The sequence below is a fragment of the Equus przewalskii genome, chromosome 2 (genome assembly GCF_037783145.1).
Source record: "Equus przewalskii isolate Varuska chromosome 2, EquPr2, whole genome shotgun sequence".
In the NCBI taxonomy this organism is placed as follows: domain Eukaryota; kingdom Metazoa; phylum Chordata; class Mammalia; order Perissodactyla; family Equidae; genus Equus; species Equus przewalskii.
Genome location: NC_091832.1, coordinates 44,458,962 through 44,479,240, shown reverse-complemented (window position 1 = coordinate 44,479,240; position 20,279 = coordinate 44,458,962). Strand labels below are relative to the sequence as shown.

Sequence of the window (20,279 nt, the reverse complement as noted above, 5' to 3'; positions counted from 1 at the left end):
GCCAGATCTGAACCCCGACAGGGCCTTGCCTCCTCCCCAACACCTGGAATGGTCTCCTTGGGTCACCCAAAGAGGGTGGAATTATGGCATCGACCCAGCCCTAGGAGAAGAGAGAAATGTGTGTGGTAGGCTCCGCTGAGATTTCGATTTAGAAACAGTTACCCTCTTCAGTGTTCAAAATGCTCACTTTGGATCAAGAGATCTCACTAAATGAAGGTTCCCACCACCCGAGTTTTCTTGTGCTCTAGAATCTACAGTAGGGAGACAAACATGGCCTCCTTTTCCAGTAGCTTGAAGTAGCTCCCAGCCACCCACCAGAGTTATAATTTAATAAGGATGACCCCGGAGAGTAAAGCACAGCAGAGCGTGCTCCCAGGAGTGCTAAAGTTACAAGTCCACTCACCTGCTGTGTAACAGTCCTGGTGGAGGCCACAGTGAGCGTTCATTTATCACACATTCGTGGTCGGCAGGCTCCAGGCTGCAGGGCTGCTGGCAATGCCCAATCTAGGCTGGTGGCTATTGCATGTGCAGCCTGGCCTCTTTGGACCAGCCAGGTGGTCTGGGGCAGGTTCATCCAAGATAACGGCAGAGGCTCCAGGGCAAGTCTCGGATGGCCACGGCTGGAGCTGGTGCATCGTCATTCTGCTCACTCTCCATTGGCCAAAGTGTGTGTGTGTGTGTGTGTGTGTGTGTGTGCGCGCGCGCGCATGTGTATGTGTGTGCATGTGTCTGTGTGTTGAGGGGAGGCATCAACCACCCAGCAGAGGACATGGATACTGGGAGAAGTGAGGAATGAGGGCTACTGGTTCAATCTCCTGTACCCTCATACCCTTCGTCCATGCAAATTAGATGGCAGCTCAGTCAACCAGAACATCTGGGTAACCAGAACAGGTGGTTCCCAACCAGGCCCGATCAGAAAGTGTCTTCTGTTATTTTGTGTCTCCGTCCTGCACCCATGAGCTCGGGTCTGACCTTTCTTCGTAGTTTCTCGTTTTAAGCTGCATCTTCATTTTCTTCTCTCTCCTGCATGCGCTGAATTCTCCCCATCTCATGCAAGGAGCTCTGGTCAATGCTGAGAGGCTGTGGATTCCATTTTTAATGCTGAGTCTGAAGGGATCAGTGAGAGAGGGAGGGAGGAAGAGAGGGGGAGCCCTTCGCAACTCCAACTCAGACCCCCGCCTCCAGGCACATTTGCCCCCAGAATAATACAGTCATTTATCCTTAGCTCCAACAGAGGAATTGAGGGTTATGTAGTCTAGGCCCCCATTTCGCAGATGAGGAAACTGAGGCTCAAAGAGAGAGAGTGCTCGTGTGTCTGGTCATGGGCGCCTCACCTTGGTCCACTGGACCCCAGGACTTCTTGCAGTTTATCTGGTTTATTCTGGTGCTTTCCCTCTTTGCACATAAACGTGCTCGTCCGTATTTAAAGTCACCTCATGGGTCCGCTTTTCCAGAAGACTGCCAACCCCAAGTCTCAGGGCCAATCTCAGGCCCCAGGGTTGCCTGGAGGGGCCCGTGGGGCCCTCAGTCAGTCCCTGAAAGAGTCTACACAGCGAGGCCTTGCCAAAGCTGCAGCTTTGAGGACAGCTTAGGACCTCCAGGAATCCGTTTTTGTGTTTTCTTCTGGACTAAACTCGGCTGCCTGCCCTCTCACCTCCTCTGCACCCAGCGCCCTGGGCCGCACGTTGGCCCTTCTAGAAAAACTGAAGTTGAGAAAACACCCACAGCAAGAGGTCGCAGGGGAACCGGAGTCTCGCACAGCCTCAAAAAACCGCCCCCGCAATTGCTGGTTAGTTACGGAGGGGATGCACTGGGCCAGGCGGACACTGCCTTAGCCAAGTGACTGCACCTGGCTTAGCCCGGGATGGACAAACACGTGTACCTCCTGGTGGGATATGCGAGAAAGACACAGCTTGCAAAAAGGTTTAGTCCCATCTAATGGTGAGACAGCAATCAGACAAATACAAAACGTGGGACAGTCTGCTAGACAAATGGCCTGAGCTTTTAAAAAAAGATTCAGTGTCATGAAAAACAAAAATGAAAAAATGGGGGGCTTTGGGGGTGCTAGATTAGGAGAGGTGGAGGGAAATAACCAAGGCCATTTGTGGACCTTGAGTGGATCCTGGGTTTTTTAAAAAGCCATAGGATATATTTTTGGGATAATTGGGAACGTTTTAATATAGGCTGTATATGAGGTGGTATTGAATTAGTTACCTTAGGTATGACCAAGTATTGTGGTCGCGTAAGACAAAGTTCTTATTCTCAGAAGATGTTTGCTGCCGTCTTTAGGGGTAAAGCACACGAGATCACAACTATCAAATGTTTCAGAAAAATGTGTGTGGGGAGGTGGGGGGAGAGGAGCAGGAGAGAGAGGGGAAGGGAATGCAGGCAGATGAGGTGAAATGTAGACAACTGGCGAATAGGATGAAGGGTATATAGGTGTTTGTTGCTATTCTGATTTTTTACATCATTTCTGATGTGTGAAAGTTTTCAAAATAAGTTGGGGAGAAGGAAGACAGTGCCCACATGTGAGCCTCCTGACCTTTTAGGTCCCCTGCCATCCCTGTCAGCGAGAGAGCTATGATTTACTCAGCATCTTTCCTCCCGGGTTCAAAGTGTTTTCATATCTTACTTCTCTTTGCTCCCGTGAGAAAGCGTGGGGGGACCTCTGTGAGCGCTTCGTGCCTCAGTTTCTCCAAGTATAGATTGGGGTGGTTTGCTCAAGGTCACACACAGACCAGGTGGACATGCAGGAAATGGAGGCACCCAGACTGCAGACTCCCAGCCTGCACCCCAAGCCAGCACCCTCCCAGCTGCCAGGCGCCCCCAACCCTCCTGTGCCTGGTCTGTTGTCAGATGGTTTCTGAAGCCTTTCTCCCCAGCTCCGCCTGCCTCCCACGCTCTGTGGTGCAAGCCCAGCACTGCCTAGGATCCACAGCATCCTCACTAGCATGTTGGCTCCTCAGGGATTGGCCGCTGGGCGGAAGCAGTGGCTCCTGATTGGACAGTGGCAGCTGCAGAGTAAGGAGGTGGGCTCTGGGCAGGTCGACTCTACCCCTGTGACTGCATCCTGAATACAAAGCAGGGATCGTGGGAAAGCTTCACCGATCCTCCCCCTCCACTGTGAGGTGGCAAATGTGCCAGCCCCCCAGGAGGAATGAGGCCTGCGGTTCCTCGTACAGGGGGCATCGGAGCGTGGCCAGTACCCTGCTGTGGCTATAGACTAGAGAGCTGGCCGCTGGCTCAGAGGAAACCTGACCTTCCAGAGTCCAGGCTAGGTAGGGGTGTGGAGTGGGACAGGTGGCCTCCCCAGCCACACATCCTTAAGTGCAGCCAGTGATGCTGGTTGTCCCTGCACCTGGAGCTTCCCCGAGCGCCCCCCCTGGACAGAGCAGGCATTGCACCCTCCAGAGAAGACTGCCCTTGTCCTGCCTGCAGCGCCGTCCCCAGGCCCTCCCGGTGTATTCTGTTTGCAGTTAACACAGACTGCCCACCCGCTTCCCTTGTGCTTCTTCCCGGTGGGCCTTCAGCAGGCTGAGTCACAAAGTCATTCATTTATTCATTCTTTCATTCAACAAATATTTGAGTGTCTACTGTGTGCCAGGCACGGCTGTGAACACAACAGAGAAAACTGCCTGCGTTCATGGAGCTGGCATCTTGCTCAGGAGGGAGATGCAGATCTAAATGGGGCAGCAGGTAAAGTGTGGGGTATGTTAGAAGGTGACAAGCGCCAGGGAGAAAAGTGATGCACGGAAAGGCCTAGGGGAGTGTGGGGGAGACGGGGTTTGCAATTTAAGATAAGATGTCCAGAGAAGACTCTGTGAGAAGGTGACCTTTGTATAAAGAGGCGGAGGTCAGAGAGGGGGCCCCAGGAGGAGCAGGGGGCCCTCTGACCCCTGATCTCTGGGGTCAGAGAGCCTCTGATGGAAGGAAGAGCAGGTACAAAAGGCCTGAAATTGAGTGTCTGCTGGGTCCATGGGACCCCAAGGAGCCAGTGTGGCTGGGGCGGAGTGAGCAAGGGGGCAGCAGGGGATGTGGTCAGAGGTCATGGGGCGGGTGGGGCGGGGCCCAAGGTTGTCGCTAAGATTTGGGCTTTCACTCTGGGTTGAATGGGAAACTGGGAGGTTTGAGCAAAGTAACGACATGATCTGATTTATATTCTAGAAGGTTCACTCTGGCCCCGGTAAAGTAGTTGATAAGGGGTAACTGCGGAAGCCGGGAGAACTGTCAGAAAGCTGTTGTGGGGACCCCCGCGAGAGAAGGTGGTGCCCTGGATCAGGAAGGAGGTGGTGGGGACCGCTGTGAGAATTTTGGGATCCTGGATGTTTCTGAAGATGATCTGGCGATGGGAATGGCTGTGGGAAGAACAGGGCCGGGGGAGTGAACCCGAGGCACGTCTCTCACATCCTCAGAGATGCCGAATGGGCAGTTGAAAAAATGAGTCTGGGGTTCGAGGGAAAGTTGGGTGCTGGAGATATAACCATGGGGGCTTGCAGTCTAGTGACCGAGTTCAGAGCCAGAAGACTGGTGGAAACCTGAGGAACTTTGTGTGGATGGAGAGAAAAGGAGATTCAAGGCCTGAGTCTGGGCAGCTATGGAAGTTAGAGATCAGAGATGAGCAGGAAGCGGCCAAGGAGACTGAGAAGGAGCAGCTGGAGACAGGGAGCAGCAGAGCCAGGAGCTGAGCGAGACAGCGGAGAGCAGGCACTGGGGACTTCAGAAGGAAGGAGTGGGACGTTGTCATCTTGAAGAGCAGGGGAGAGAAGGGCCCGGGCAGGGGTCAGCAAACTTCTGTAAAGGGCCAGGGAGTAAATAGTTTAGCCTCATAGGCCAGAAGGTCTGTATTGCAACTGCTCACGCTGCCCTTGTAGCACAAATGTGTGGAGGTGTTTCAATAAAACCTTACTTCCGAAAATCGGCGGCAGGCCAGGTTCAGCCCACTGTCCATAGTCCAAGACTGAGGCCCCAGGCCAGCGGTCCTCAAAGTGTGGTCCCTGGACTAGCAACATGGGCACCACCTGGTGACCAGTAAGAAATGCAGATGCTTGGGCCCACCCCATATCTGTGGAATCAGAGACTCTTGGTCCTCATGCTGTTTCAAATGCAGATTGAGTTTGTGATTCTGGAATTCTGGAAGTTAAAGACCCCTGAGTGCCCTGGCTGGGGGTTGGGCACCATTTCTAGGCAGCTGGACCCAGCCAGCTGCTGCCATGGAGGAGACAGCAAGGTGTGGAGTGGGCCGCACCCCCCAGGCAAGGGCATGGGCACCCCGGTCTGCTCTTGGCTGCCTGGCCCCCATTCCCTTAGCCTGTGTGAGGACATCCTGACCCCGCCTCTCCCAAGGCCGCTGGACCAGCAGGTTTTGACAGGCCTTGGGGACAGCTCTCCTCCCAACAGGTGGTGCCTGGTGCCCCGTGCACCCTTAGCCCTGTGGCCATGGTTTACTGTTTGTGTCCCTCACTCACTCTGGAGTGCCTCGAGGCAGGGGTACCAGCAGCCGCCAGCACCTGCGCACAGTAGGGCCTCAGCAAATGTTCTGTGGGCTGGTGAGTTCACCACCCTCTGATTTAAGATTAACCACTTAGTGAGATGATCGGATTTCATGCCCTGAGTCACCTGGGAGAGCAAACTCCAAGAGCAGCCAATGGGCTCAAAGGAGAGGCTGTTCTTGAGGCTCCCCAGGCCCCAAGGCCACACGGACTCAATTCCCCCGGAGCCGCATAACCAACTGCTCTCCCAACAGTTAGATGGCAGCCACCTCTGGGCGTGTGGTGGCCCAAAAGTGCAGTGCCTGTCGGCGGCTCGGGGCTCTAAGAAGTTTCTTGCATAGATCTGGGCAGGTGCGCATCAGGCTGGTACCTCTGGTGACGGTGACGCTGATGGAACCCAGAGTAAAGGAAAAGGTGACCAGGAGGCCTTCAGTGTCCGCCCAGAGCCAGCCTGCAGGGCGATGGGTGGACAGGGCCAAGTGGCCAAGGTCCTGGGTGAGAGGAGCACCGAGGGGCCCTGGGCGAGGTTCACCTGGATTACGTCCTCACAGCTGACGAGGAATCGCCTGATGAGCCAGAAGACATGGATTCAGCATCAGCCCAGCACCTGCTGTTTTTCTTTTAAGGATTTAAATGCATTTTTATTTCTTTCATCATTCCATTCCAAATGAGGCTCTTTCAGAATAAAACTCTGGGGACCCTTCATTGACCCCACGTCTCCATCATCTCTGTGAGGTTGTCACGGTAGTGACTCTGACCTGTATTTTCTCTCCCCATTTGTCCAGCGTGTTCACACACACACGCTCAACCCCTCAGTCAGAGACCTCAGTTATGAGCGGGACCTAAACCTGCACCACGAAGGTGCCAGCACCAGGGGACGGGGAGTGTCTGGAGGAAGCCCACATCCTGGTGACGGTGACAGGAGGTCCCTGGGAATCACGTGAACAAAGCCCTCCAGCTTGGCACTCGGCTGGGGAGTGTGCTTACCCTCCAGTTTTGGGGCCCCATCACGGGTAGGGCTGTGTTTTGAGCCCAGACCATCCCTTTACCCATTGGTGCAGGACCACGCGATTTTGCATCTGGGGGCCGTCACTCTTTCAGGAGCCATGTGTTAACCCCTGCCGAGGGCCAGGCCCTGTTGTAGGTGCAGAGGATATAGCCATGAGCGAGACCAGCAAAATCCCTGCCCTGGGGAGAGCTGGCGCTCTAGAGAGGGAGCCAGAACCCAGGGACAGACAGCAAGAAGCTTGGTTGGTGTTACCTACACAGCCTCCCTACACGGGTCGGCTGGCTGAAGCTGGGAGAGAAGCCCTGAGCGTGAGGTTAGGGGCGGGCTCGCCAAGGAGGTCCGACAACGAGAAGGGCTGTGGCACAGCGTTCAGGCAGAAGAACGGTCAATGCAGAGGGCGTGCGCTCAGCCTGTTGCGAAGGCCAAGGCGGCTGGGGTCCATGAGTTAGGGGTGGAGGGCTAGAGGGCGCAGGTGGAGAGAGTCAGGAGGCAGAGCGTGGAAGGCCTGGGTGCCATGACCAGGGGAAGGAGAAGAAAGGGTGACGTGACCTAATGTACTTTTTACAGGGAGTCCTCTGGCTGCCGGGTGGACAGGACTGCAGGCCTGAGGGTGGAGCGGGGGATCCGTTCAGAGGCTGATCCAGTGGTTCGAGTGAAAGGTGACAGCCACTCAGCCCAAGGGTAGCAGCAGCAGAAGTGAATGGATGCATGTCGGCTGTCGTAGTCATTATCTGTTGATGCATAAAATATTACCACAAACTTAGAGGCTTAAAACAACTTTTATTCTCTCAGTTCCTGTGGGTCCGGAGTCCTGGCACTGCTTACCTGGGTCCTCTGCAGAGCTTTTCTGAGGCTTCACAAGCCTTCAGTCAAGGTCTTGGCCAGGGCTGGTGTCTCATTTGAAGGCTTGACTTGGGAAGGATCCTCTTCTAAGCTCCCATTTGAAGGAGTCATTCTTGTGGGCTGTTGGAGTGAAGGCCTCAGTTCCTCGCCACATGGGCTCCTCCAGCATGGCAACTTGCTTCATGAGAGCCAGCAGGGGAGAGAGCCTGCTAGCAAGACCGAGGGCGTGATCTGTGTTGCCTAATCATGGAAGTGATGTCCCAGCACCTGTGCCTTGTTCTCTTGCTTAGGACCAAGTCACTAGGTCCAGCGTACACTCAAGGGGAGGGGGTTACACAGGGGCATGAGTCTCAGGTGCTGGGGGTCGTGAGGCATCTGACAAGCTGCTTCCTTAAAGCTGAGCAGTGGTACCAGCAAGTGGCAGTGGGCTGGAGTCAGGGGTCAGGGAAGATGAGGCATCAAGGATTACCCTGCATGACCTTGGTGCCGCTTCCTGGGACGAAGAAGACAGTCCCAAGTTCCGAGTCCACAGATCCCCTCTGGAACCGCCATTTCTGCATAGTTTGGGCAACAGGAAAGTGCTCCCAGAGCCTCAGAAAAGCAGTCGAGAGGGCAGAAGGACCCCCACGAAGCATTGGGGTGGGAAGTGGAGAGATGGAGTGGAAATCATTCACAGAGTCATTGGACCCGATCATCAGCCTTATCTGAGCCCCCGGGTCCATCTGTCTGTCTGTCTGATGAGGGACATACAGATCCCTGAGGAACTGGGCCTTCACGATCAAGACGCCGTTGGTCTTTTTTAACCACCTCCCCTCCCACTTGGCTTTTCCTCCAGAACCTTCCCTCCGTGAAGAAGAGAGCAGGTCGGGACCAGTGAGGCCGGCTCCATGTATCCAGAATCAACCACGGGCTCCCCTGCTCGGCTCTCCCTGCGGCAGACAGGCTCCCCCGGGATGATCTACAGGTGACCCCACCCACCCCACCCCCGGCCCCTCCCAGGGACAGCCTTGCCTCTGAGGAGGAGTCCCCCTGAGTCAGTCTCCTTCCCTTGACCCAGAGGGAAGGACCAGGGCTCTGAGTGGCACGCAGGCAAGCATTTTCTCCAAGGAAAGGAATGGAAGCTTTTAAAACTAAAGTGGGAAAGAAAAACCCAAGATTTGCTGGGTGGACCCAGGATTAGACTCCTGCCTTGTTCCTGACTGCTCTGAAATATTCCACTGGAGGTGACAGAGGCCCGAGAGTGGGCTGGGGCCCCTTCCCGCTTCCCTTTCTTTCATCTTACACATCGCAGCTCCTGTAGCCCCCTGTGTCCCACCAGCTCCCCCAATGCCCTGAGGGAGCCTCAAAGCCTTGCAGGCCTGTAGGAACCATGTCTGCCCATTTTCAAATGCTGGGGGAGGGTGGGGGCGGCCAGGTGCTCAGGGGACACCCTTGACCTCCTCCTTGTGACAGCCACTTCCAAATCCAGCTCTGGGTCTTTCTGTTTGGAAAGTGGTCCAGGTTGGACCACAGGGAGGGCGTGCAGAAGGCCTTGGGTGTGAACTGCTAGCTCCGTGGACAGAGCACAGAACCCAGGTGGCAGTCACTGTTACGAAAGATGAGGGCCCAGGTGCAACCCCCAGGGCCCTTCAGTCCTTGATTGATTGGAACTTCCTAGACAGTTGTTAGCACCTGAGTCAGAGCACATGTCCATGGAACCCACAGGGGAACTGGGTGTCCCTCCTTCCTCAAGATCCTAAAAAGAACCCCATGGCCACATGCAGACTTACCAGCATGTGGGGTGATGGGCACAAGAAGATTTGAGGGTTTTCAACTATTGTTCCAAAGCATATTTCATTAAAACCCAGACAGACTGTCCCCTCAAGGTTACCTCTTGTCTTCGTTTCCTGTTCAATGTGGGATTGAGGCCAGGCACAGAAGGACCCCCTAGTGTCCCAACACAGCGGGCCTCTGCCTGTGAGTGCCACTGGGTGGCACTGCTGCTGAGCACTTGGTACCCATTGCGCATCCTCCTGACAGCGGAGAGCAGAGCGGGGTGGGGACGGGGCTGCGGGCGTCACTGATGCTGCCCGGGCTGGCCCCTCCCTGTGGTTAATGCCAATTGTGGACTCTCTCTCTTCTCTCCCCTCCTTTCTCTCTCCTCCATTGCTGTCCGCAGTACTCGGTATGGGAGTCCCAAAAGACAGCTCCAGTTTTACAGGTAACGAGCCCTCCGTTCTCCCTAAAACCCGCAAGCTGAGGCAGGGGAGTGGGTGGGAGGGCCACGCCCATCCAGGTCAGGTGTGCTGGTGATTTCTCAGAAGTGAAAATCCCCGGATAAGATTGGTGCCCACCCACACACCATTATGTACTGTCCCAATGAAAACGTGAATTCCCATTCACTGTATGTGCTAATCTAGAATTCGCTTTCATTTGCACAAATGGACTTCTGACACCTGCTTAGCTCTCCCCAGATCTGCCATAAAACCTCACTGCTCGGGCGGCAGGTGAGGTGCTTGCCTGTCGCCGCGAGTTTGTGCTTCTTAGGTTATCAGAGTAAAAGACGGTGTGGCCAGCCCAACCCTCTCCTCCTTTCCAGGATTTGAGCTGATTTGTGGCCTACAGAGCTCAGGGTAATCAGAGGCCAACATCTTTCCGGGGAAGTGTGGCTGCCCCGCGGCCTGGGTTGGGGTTGGGGCAGGCTTCCGACCTCTTTCTGATGCATCTCCCTGTTTGCGAATCGGTGCGCCGGTGTCTGCGGGCGAGAGGCTGTGCCCTAGAGGGACGTGGCGTGGAGAGGCCCGGGCTCGCGGCAAAATCTTCTAGGCCAGTCCTGTCCTCCCTCTGGGCGGCCTCTTCCTAACCCATAAAGTTCGGGGTGCTCCACAAAGACACATGCTTCTTGGGAAGACTCTAACTCCAGGAATTCACTTTAATTGACATTTTCCTCCTGTTGGGAAAATGTCAGGGGTACAGAACCCATGGGCCAGCGCCGCCAGCTTTGGGACTGTGTGGGGATTCAGTGTGGCTCTTGGCGGCAGGGCCCTGGTGTGTGTTGTGCATCTTGGTGTCCAGGCCTGGGAGGTCTCTCTGTCTAGAACCAGCTCCCCAGGGTCACGCACACCCACTGGTGACAGCCGTGGGGCAGTTACTGTCCATGCACCAGGAAGCTCGGGCAGTGGGCACTCAGTTTCCACGTGGCATTTTCCTTCCCACAGCCTCGGCACCTCTGCACAGGACCGTGGGCCTGGGTCCTCAGACTCATTTTGCCACTGTTTCAGGGCCTCCCGTGAGGTCTCACTCCTTACAGGGAGCTCTAATGAGATGACCAAATCTTTGATTCTACTGAAATTTTTCCTAGAAAAGATTTTGCCTGAAATAGTTAGGTCTGAACCTGGGCTTGCAAATGCTTTTATTGGTTGAAATGTTTATCGTCATCTCTGTATGTGTGGCATAAGATGTCAGAATGCACATGTGAGATTCATCCCAGAAGGATGTGACCAGCGAAACCAAACATGCACTTGAACTGCATCCTCAGCGATCCCAGGCCTGCCTCACTCCCGGAAGGAAAGGAGTAGGGGAGACAAGTAGGCAGAAAAATCCCAGGCACAGCCGGGCCGGCGGAAAGGGCCTTGCCCGTGGGAGACACGGAGGAAATTGTTGGATGTGAATGAGTGGAAATGAAACAGTGTTCCACGCTCCTCGCTGGCCCTCGGAACCCATGGATCCAACCTGCTGCCCACCCCTCTGGGCATGCTCTGGACGAGCATCCTGTTCCTGTGAGGGCTTCTTGCCCCAGCGTGAGCTCTGTTGGAGAGCTGGACCCCGGATCGGAGGACCTCCCTCTCAGCCTCTCAGCTCCACATTTGATGCCACAAGCTTTGGCCATCCTGCCCTTTGCATCTCTAGTGTGGTTTCTTCACAGGGACACTCAGCGTCTCTTGCGAGGCCTCTGACGATGACCGCCAAGGGGGTGGGATCTTTGTTCACCGTACTCGGTGCCACTCCCAGTGGGGCAGCCTCGTCTCTCAGGCACTGACATGGCTGTGGGGCGTGTGTGAGCCAGTCAGCAGTGTGGCACCCTCTCCTCTACCAGCTGAAGGTTCCAGACGTGTGCCCTGCCCTCAAGCAGCTCACAGGCTGGTCAGGGAGGTGAGACCCTGTATCTGTCAGTTCTCACACAGAATGCTGCATAACAAACAAGCCCAAATGCAGTGGCATAAACACTAAGCATTCATTTCTTGCCTATATGTCTGTGGGTTGACCGGAGCGAGTTCCTCTAGGCTGAGCTCCGCTGGCTTTGTCTCTGAGCTGCAGGTTGGGTCCAGGTGTTCGCCGTCTCCCCCTCCTTAAGCTGGGGCTATCTCAGACACATTCCTCTCATGGCAGAAGTGCCAGAGGAAAAGCAAAAACATGTAATGTCCCTGAAGGCCTCTGAAGGCCTACGGTTAGAACCGGCACCCTGGCACTTCTGCTTATTCTTTCTGCCTAAGCAAGTCTCGCCCCAGCCCAATATCAAAGGGCAGGAAAATATACTCCTCCCAGTGTAGGAGGAACTGTAGTCATGTGATACAGAGCAGGGTACGGGACCACCAACAGTAATGATATCTACCCCAGAACCCGAAAGACTCTGATAATATCTAGAAGGCAAAACTTGTCGTGGGAAGAGTCCACAGAGCTGTTGGGGTTCGGAGGAAGGAGTGGTCCTGGCCAGCTGAGAGTAGGGGAAGGCTTTGTGGAGAAGCCAGCACAGGGCTGTGAGCCAGACCTTGAAGGCTGAGCAGGATTCAGCACAGAGACCAGGAAGAACATTCCAGTAGATGCAACAGCCTGAGCCACACCTTGGAGGAGTGGACAGAGAACAGGAAGTGGCGGTTCAGACTGGGCCATGAGGGATGGGATGGAATGTGACAAGAGGCCAGACTGTAGAGGAAGATAAGGGTCTGATGGGCAAAGACCTTGAATGCCGAGCAGAGGAGCTTAGACTGCATTCAGTGGGCACTGGGGAGTCATCAATGGTGTTTGAGCAGGGCAGGGATCAGATCCCTGCTGTAGGAAGGAAGCCGGGTCACAGGGAGTAAGATGGGGGACAGAGAGGCTGGGTGTGGGAGACCAGGAAAGATGGAGAGGGGCGAGTGAAGGGGAGTCAGTGTCAGAAGCCACCTCCACGGCGTTTGACTTGACGACTGACCGGCAGGCACTGAGAGGGATGTTGCGTTGACTGGGGGAGTGGCGGCCCAGGGGAAGGAGATGGGCCTCCTTCACAGTGTGTCTGGCTGATGACGCCACCCAGCAGTGAGGCCCAGGGCCGCCTCCAGCGGGGGATGACACGTGACACAGAGGCCGGAAACTGACATGGCAGGCTTGGGCCTCCGAGAACCGTCCCAGTGCCCTCACTGAGGCCTCTCCAGAGAGTCGCCCACTGCTGCGCCTCTGGCTCGCGGCCCCTCCTGCCCACCCAGTTCATTTACCTTCTGCTCCGGGTCTAAGGCAGTGGTTCTCCCGGGGTGACAGCCACCTCGTTTGCAGGTTTGTCACAGCTAAACAGCTCAGCCTCCATCCAGAATCCCACTGGCACTAGTGCACCCTTTTAGCCAGTTCTGTGTCAGAATTTTTTGGCATCCTGGGATGACCCACAGTGCCCCCAGGGTCATGACCCTGGAACAGGGGCCCAGGATAGCCTCACCCCAGAGCTCAGCCTCGAAGCATTTCCCAAACCCCAGGTCAGGACGTGTGCTGTGCAGAAAGGTCCCTGTGCCCCTGCCTGGAGGCAGTAGCAGCATAGGGTCCAAAGAGCAGACTTCTAGAAACTTCCAGCCATTTATAGGTACTGGGAGTATAGGGTGTATGATCTACGGCATGTCCCGGCAGAAGGGAGGAGGGGCGTCCATCCACGGTGCTGACAGGAGGTCTCGCCAGACCCCAGCCCCTTCACTGTGGGGGGGGGAGGGGTCACATGCCGTGGGGACCCGGCTCCCCAACTGCAGACAGTTAGGAATGTGATGGGGCGGAAGCTACAAGCCAGGCCCCGTCCTCAAGTAACAAAAAGCGCAGCCCGCTGCTCTCACCCGTGGTCCGTATCTCTGGCACTCGGGGCAGTGGAAGCAGAGGGGTGTCCCCCAGGGAATCACAGGACCCCAGCAAGTGCCCCCCCCCCACCTCCAGCCCCGCATGCAGGAGCAGCCTTGCCAGGTGGACCGCGCAGCTGCACTTCCCGGGCTTTTAGGGGAAGCGGCGCTCGTGAATAATTCAGCCTCTTTCTCTGAGATGAAAACACCCTAATAGGACTAATGGACTCGCTGCCTCCACACGCGACCCTTGTGGGACTCTTCTCATTCACCAATTGCTTCTGACGTTCTGCAGTGACACTCCCTAATGAAAAAGCTGCTGCACCAGATCCTCAGAGCGTCTGGTGGACCCTAATAAATCCTTTTTAACAAGCAGACGCCTGGAAGGCAGGTGAGTGGCCCCGTCAGCTCCAGGAGCGCAAGTGGCAGCGCCTTCTTCTAGGGATGCTGCTTGGGGGCGAGCATCCCGGGAACCGAATAACAGAGGGACGATATTTGGGGATGTGTTTGGCTGATCTGAAATGAGACCCAACTCTATTTTTTCAAAGCGGAAAACCTCAAAAAAGGCCAGCCCCAGGTCCCCGTGAGATGACAGCCGGAGGCGGAGGGTGGGCATCTGCGCTTGAGCATGCTTGCCTCCCGGTCCTGCGAGCAAGCGAGCGCCTGCTGGCCGTCCGTGTCTGGGGGAGACCTGGGCAAGCTGCTCCTACCTCCGTGGGCTCCCCACTAGGGTTCAGCATTTTCAAGTTTCCTGGGGGTGGCAGCAGGGAGGTCTGTGGCTGTCTGAAGGTCTGTCTGGAAACGCAGGCCGTGAGCACGGGGCTGCCGTTCGGGCCTTGGTTTGCTGATTTTTCTCCAGCGAAGATCGTTTTGTTCCTACCGTGACGCGATGCCGTGCATTTTAGAGCCGCGCTCGAATGATCCGCTTCCCCCGCATCCCGCTTTCAGGAACTCTGGCTGCTTTCTCTAACATCGAGGCAGATGTCGCTGTTTAAGAGATAGTCAGGATTCCTTGCACCCCTCACGTCTCATGCTTTGGTGGCTGTCAGTAAACAGACCGCAGCTCAGCAACGCCGGGTGGAAGACTGTTCCGGGAGGTCGAGATTCCCACTGACTTAATGAGGTTAACGTCTCCGTTTCGTTTTTCCGTGTCACGGTGTTCAGCCACATGAATTCCCCGGAGCCCCCCAGTCCACAAGAATAGATTTGCAAAAGGTAGGCCCAGAACCTGCAGGCGCGACGTGATTAGTGACGGCTGCTGAGGAGGGGGCTCACTTTCCTCAAGATGGGGTGCGGGCTCAGGATGGTGAGGAGGAGAAGCGAGAGGTCGGGGTCACTGTGCTTTGGAGCTCTGAGAAGCGAGGGGGCCGAGGCAGGAGCCCCAAGGATGTGCTCCCCCTCCCTTCTCCCAGGAGTGTCTTCCTGGGGACCCTTCATCCGAAGACCCAACCCTGCTCGGGTCGCCTTGGGAGGAAGCGGGAATAAGCCCCAGCATGAGGAAGTCCTGGGAGCCAGACTGTCCTCTCCCACTGGGCAGCACTGGTGACTGTCAAGTCCCACTCTGCCTTCTGTGTCCTCCCCCCTCAGGGTGGGAGGGGGTCTTGCCTCCCTCCAGGACCTTGAGAGGAGGAACACCTCCCAGCCTCTCCTTTGCTGTGCCCACACCCCACTTCTCCACAAATCCCCTGGCCCGAACCTGCCCTGGCACCACGGGACACTCACAGCAGGAGGCTCTGGGCTCCTCTGAGCTGCAGGTGGCCCCGCCCCACCCACAGGCCCTCCCAATGAAGGGTCACAGCAGAGGAGGCCGGGCCCCACAGAGAGGGGCCCTCTGGATCCTGGCCGCACCCATCTCATCAGGAATGTGTGCTCTCTGTGAGACTTTCCATCCTATTCAACATTCTCTAGTGGTGTTTGGTGTCCGCACAGCTCCCTCGGGTCACTCAGGCCCATGTTCACGTGTACCCCTCTCCCTGCCGGCCTGCCCCCTCCCCACCCTGTTTTGTGTATTTTGGTCCCTACACAAGTTACCGTAACTGTGTCATATCCCACGCCTTGTTGTCAGCAGCCGCCTCCCCACGTGCAGCAAGCTCCCGCTGCAACACCAGCCCCTGTCCAGTTGTCCAGGCTGGTCCCATGCAGCCCGAGGCAGCCTATGCAATAGGCCTCTGCTCGTGCCACTTCACGGACGTGGAGAGTGAGGCTTGGCAGGTCAAGCTGTCTGACTCAGTAGCGCTGCGTGGGTACCCCTGTGCAAAACCTGGCTGCTTAGCCACTGTCATCCCAGCCCCAGGGCCTTGGCTAGATTTCCAGAGCCAGACCAGACCAGGGTTGCTTTTTGTGGGTAATATCTTGAAAGCTAATGGCTATTGATCTCAGCCTGGCTGGGAACGTACGTCTGAGGTGGGCTCTGCTTTTTGGGTGAGCTCCTGCAGCTGCAGCCTGCGTGGCTGGTCTTCTCTCTGAATGCAGACCCTGCTTTCACCACCCCCCCCCCCCACCACCACCAGCAGCCTCTGGAACAGCTGCCTGACTGCCCTGTGTGCACTTGAAGGTGGGGGGGGGGGTGGGGCGGAAGGGAGGGAGCTGCTGCCTGTGGGCCTGCAGGGCACTGTTTCCTGAGACAAACCCCACCCTGGAGCCCCGCGCCCCTCTGCTGCCCCAGAGCAGTTCTCCTGGAAAGTGGGGATTTTTGTAGAGGGACAGCCCTGCCTGCTTTAGTGTCCATCAGAGACCTTAATCCAAACCCTTGGGGACACCAGAGGTCCTGGGCCCTGCAGGCTCCCTCTGTGGATCTGAGCCACAGTGAATGCAAGTTCTGGCCTGGGAGTCCCCCACCCCCGCCAGAAGGCAGCCTGCAGAGCGCCATGCCTGAGTCAGGGAGCCACCTCCAGCCCCGTCAGGTGCTGCCGGGCACTGCCAGGGAGATGCTCAGCTACTGCTGCAGGCACCGAGCAGGCAGCAACGGAAGCAGACAGAGAGTGTCATCCCCCCACCCCCCCAGCCTGGACCTGGGGGATCAGATGCGACAAAAAGATGATTAGAGAAGACTCTAGCCATTAGATGATGATACGTGCCATGGAGAAAAATCGCAACAGGAAAGGGGATATGGAGAGTGGAGTGGGGCGGAGAGCTCACCCAAGGAAGGGTGAGCCCAGGGCGGCTCCCGCCACCTCGCCCTCAGGCACTGAGCTGCAGCCTCTGCAGCTGCCTCAGCTCCGGGGACAGCCCCTCCAGCCCTTCCCAGGGATAATCGAATTTGTTCTCCCTTGGAGCAGAGGTCGGGGCAGTGCTGGTTCCTCCAAATCCCAGGGCTCGGCTCCGGCACCCGGCTTTGCAGCTGACCCTGCAGAAAGGGGGGCTCCGTCTTACCTTCTGTCCTCGGTGAAGATGCTGGGGCCGCTGTGCAGGCAGCTACGCCAGAGTAGAGGGCTGTGGTCAGGTGTGGGGTGAGTCCCTGGACTGTAGACCACCCCTGCCCCCCGAGGCTGTGTCCTTGTTGCCTGCTCAAAGATACCGCAGGATGTGGACGCCCAGCCATGATGCCACCTGTCGTTGATTCACTCACTTATGCACGTGAATTAACGCAAATGGTAGCATTCCATCATGCACACACTTCTTCCTCTTGCCTTTTTTTTTTTACCACTATCTTTTAGGACTCATTGCATATCAGCCCATGTAGAGACGCCTCATTCTTGATGGCAGCACGACTTTCCATGATATGGCTGGACTGTCGGTTACATAAGCAGTTTCCCCATCGATGGACGTGTATGTTGTTTTTAGTTTCGAAGAGTGTGCAGACGTTATTCAGGATGACTATTTAGCAGTGGTTCTTAATATTTAAGCTTTGAAATTTCCCCATCCGTACTAAGCCTATTCCCCCTCTTTGTCTTCCCGCCTTCTCTTGCAAAACTTCGTGGATTGTGACATACTTAGTTATCATAGAGCATGGCGCCTCGAGAACTGTGCTGGTGTGATGACGCTTTCTACAAGTAGAGAATGCGTGTGTGGACAGCCTTTCCCTTTACAAGGCTTGAAACAAACGCACAGGCCCTTCCTGGGACGGGGCGCCCCTGGCGTGTGGGGGTGAGGTGCCACGTGGCCTAATCACACTAGAGTTTGCTTCAGCAACAAGTGCGTGGCTCGCTGGGGACAGCCCTGTACTGGTTTTATGCTGCGAACGCCTCCAGAGAGCGCCGTGATGTCATGTCTTCTTCTTTGGGGGCTCGGGCTGTCTGCATGCTCCCCGTGCCCCCATTTTCATTTGGAGCACTTTTGAGTTCTGCCGCCTGGAATGCAGCTTCGCCTGTGCTTGGCTCACGAGTGCGGGGGCAGAAGGGGGTGACTTAGCCAGAGCTCCCGGCCAGTGCAGCTTTGAAGACTGAGAATCTCATGCCAAGAGGTATTTACATCCTGGGCCTGGCCCTGTCCCCAGGCACCAAGACCCCTTGGTGGCTGCTCTAGTTGGAGGATGTGTCTCTGCAGCCGCCCTGCCCCAGGGCCAGCGTCCAGCCCGGGCCCTGGGAGTAGCAGTACACTCTCTAACCCACCGCACCCGGCGTTTCCCGTCTGGACAGTGGTGGCCTCCAGGCCGGGCGGCACCATGTTGTCCATGACGTACAGCGAGAGCCTGAGGAGCGTGAGCAGCAGGTGTCACTCGGACTGGGCCCTGCACCCCGTCCGCCAGACCGACACGCTGGAGCTGCAGCGGCTGCGGGAGGTGCGGGCGGCCGCCCAGGCCAGGAACATGGAGAGCTTCCTCCGCATGCACGGCCTCTCCCTGGACAGCTGCACCGCCCGGCGCACAGGCATGAAGTACCGGTAAGGCCGGGCTGGGGCTGGGCGGGCAGGACGCTGGACGCGGCAGGAGGCCGGAGGCAGGTGCTGCAGGAGAGAGGAGCGCGGGAAACGTGGGTGACGACTTGACTGTGTATCAAGGTCGACGTTTTATATTTAAAAATGCCAACCATATAGAAATGTACAAAAGACAGAAATGAAAGTGTGCATAGGCCTATCCTCCCAAGAAAGCACTCTTAAGCTAGGTATACCCTCCATGGGAAAAGGGTGTGGTTTCTTGAAAAGACTTTGCAGCAGGGGTAAACGTACTATTTCATTTGTCTTCTTGCAACATCATGGAGACAAATTAATTATTAGGAGTTAACTAAAGATGAATTAGCGAAAATACCTCAATTCATCATCTCTAACAAACCCATGTGGCACCAGAAACCCGTTGGGTCCTGGGGGCCAAGATGTGCTCCCCTCCCTTCCGTCCTTACATTGGGCTGTTCTCGTGGGACGTGGTTTTCCACAGGTGGCCTCTGATTGGTTGCTGCTGCTCCATCTGTAACTGTGATGGCGAAGGCTGTGGATTAAATGACCTTGTGTTCTCCGGGGCACAGGCATGTGGGGCTAAATTTCCTGTGAACCTCAGAAGGACATTCTGTTTAGCTTGCTCCTCATTGGAATCAGCATCTGGGACAGTGCTCCAGCCCGCCCACCTTCTCCTCTAAAAGCCTCAGAAAGCGGCCAAAAAGCCTGGGAGCTCGCATTTTCATTTATAAATTGCGTATCTGCAGCTTTAGTCCCCTGCCTCCCCAGGAACATGCCCTTGCCAGAGGCAGTTGGCCAGAGGGGACACTCCCCACAAATAAAAATACAGATGCCTAATTGAATTTGAATTTCAAATTAACATCAATTTACTTTTTTAGTCTAAGTATGTCCTGCACTATTTTGGGGACATACTTATGCTAAAACATTATTTGTTGTTTACCTGAAGTTCAGATTTAACCGGGTGTCCTGTATTTGATCTGGTGACCCGGAAATCTTTGGCTTCCATCCAGCAGGCCCCAGGGGTTATCTGGCTGTTCTCTGGAGAAGAGTGGAGGCCAGCCTGTTGCTTTAACATCTTCTGTGGAGAATGTGTTTGGGCCTTTGGCTGATGGTTTGAGCGTGTGGTTGTCTTTAAAGGAACAAAACACTTCAGCTGTGAGCCCATTAGATGGCAGAATCCTTAAGACTTTGTATTCTATCTAAGCTCCAGCTGAAAGGGAAGGACAAAGGGTCAGCTAGTTTGGCCCCAAAGAGCTCCTAATTCTGATGGAAATTTCTCAAGAGGGAGATGAGACCGTACATTTTTTTTCTTTTTTAGCTAGTCATTGATACTTTTCATTAATTCACCAAGTGTTTATTGAGGATCTACTTGGCTCCAGGGGATGGGCGTGCCAGATGCCACATGAACAAGACAGACGGGGTCCTGTTACCTCCTCGAGGAGGGAGGCAGAGAGAAAGCAAGTGGACACCTAAGGGAGTAAGGGGGGCCGGGGACAGCTGAGACCCGAGCCATCTGAAAGGAGACATTTGAAGATGTGGGACAGAACCTTCTGGGCCAGAGAAACGGGTGCTTTTGGGGAGAGAAGGCCTGAGTGGCCTGGCCAGAGTGAGGTGCAGAGCAGCAGGGATGAGGCAGGGCGGCCAGAGTTTGTCCGCCCCGTGGGAAGACCCGGCTCCCTGCGTTGATGTGATTTGTGATAGAGGGTGCACAGGGGTGTATTGTGTACCCCAGAATTTCATCTCCACCCGAAACCTTATTTAGAAATAGGGTCATTACAGATGTCATTAGTTAAGACGAGGTCATACTGGAATGCACTGGGCCCTAAACCCAGTGACTGGTGTCCTTACAAGGCCACGTGGAGACACACAGGGAGAGGCCGTGAGACAGTGGAGGTAGAGATTGGACTGATGTGGGCAAAAGCCGAGGACCGCCTACAGTCTCCGGAAGCTGGAAGAGGCAGGTGAGACGCCCCCCCCAGAGCCTTCAGAGGGAGCGTGGCCCTGCTGACACCAGCTCTCAGACTCCTGGCCTCCAGACTGTGAGAAAATCAGTTTCTGTTT

General features: G+C 55.7%; 1 protein-coding gene across 19 annotated transcripts in view; it reads left to right on the top strand.

The window, feature by feature from the left end:
* KCNAB2 (potassium voltage-gated channel subfamily A regulatory beta subunit 2) overlaps positions 1–20,279 on the top strand; it is a 91,093-nt gene that overhangs the window by 28,264 nt on the left and 42,550 nt on the right. For 6 of the 19 annotated variants that reach the window (XM_070611079.1, XM_070611072.1, XM_070611081.1 and 3 more), the window contains 2 exons: positions 8,177–8,305; positions 9,500–9,541. The exons of 2 other annotated variants lie outside the window; for them this stretch is intronic. In XM_070611079.1, the coding sequence (XP_070467180.1) occupies positions 8,229–8,305; positions 9,500–9,541 (119 nt within the window). In that variant the 5' untranslated portion in view covers positions 8,177–8,228. Of the gene's footprint in view, positions 1–3,047; positions 3,697–8,176; positions 8,306–9,499; positions 9,542–13,643; positions 13,780–17,965; positions 18,210–20,279 lie in introns of those variants that run through there. 11 more of the 19 variants (XM_070611084.1, XM_070611076.1, XM_070611086.1 and 8 more) reach the window with 5 other exon arrangements.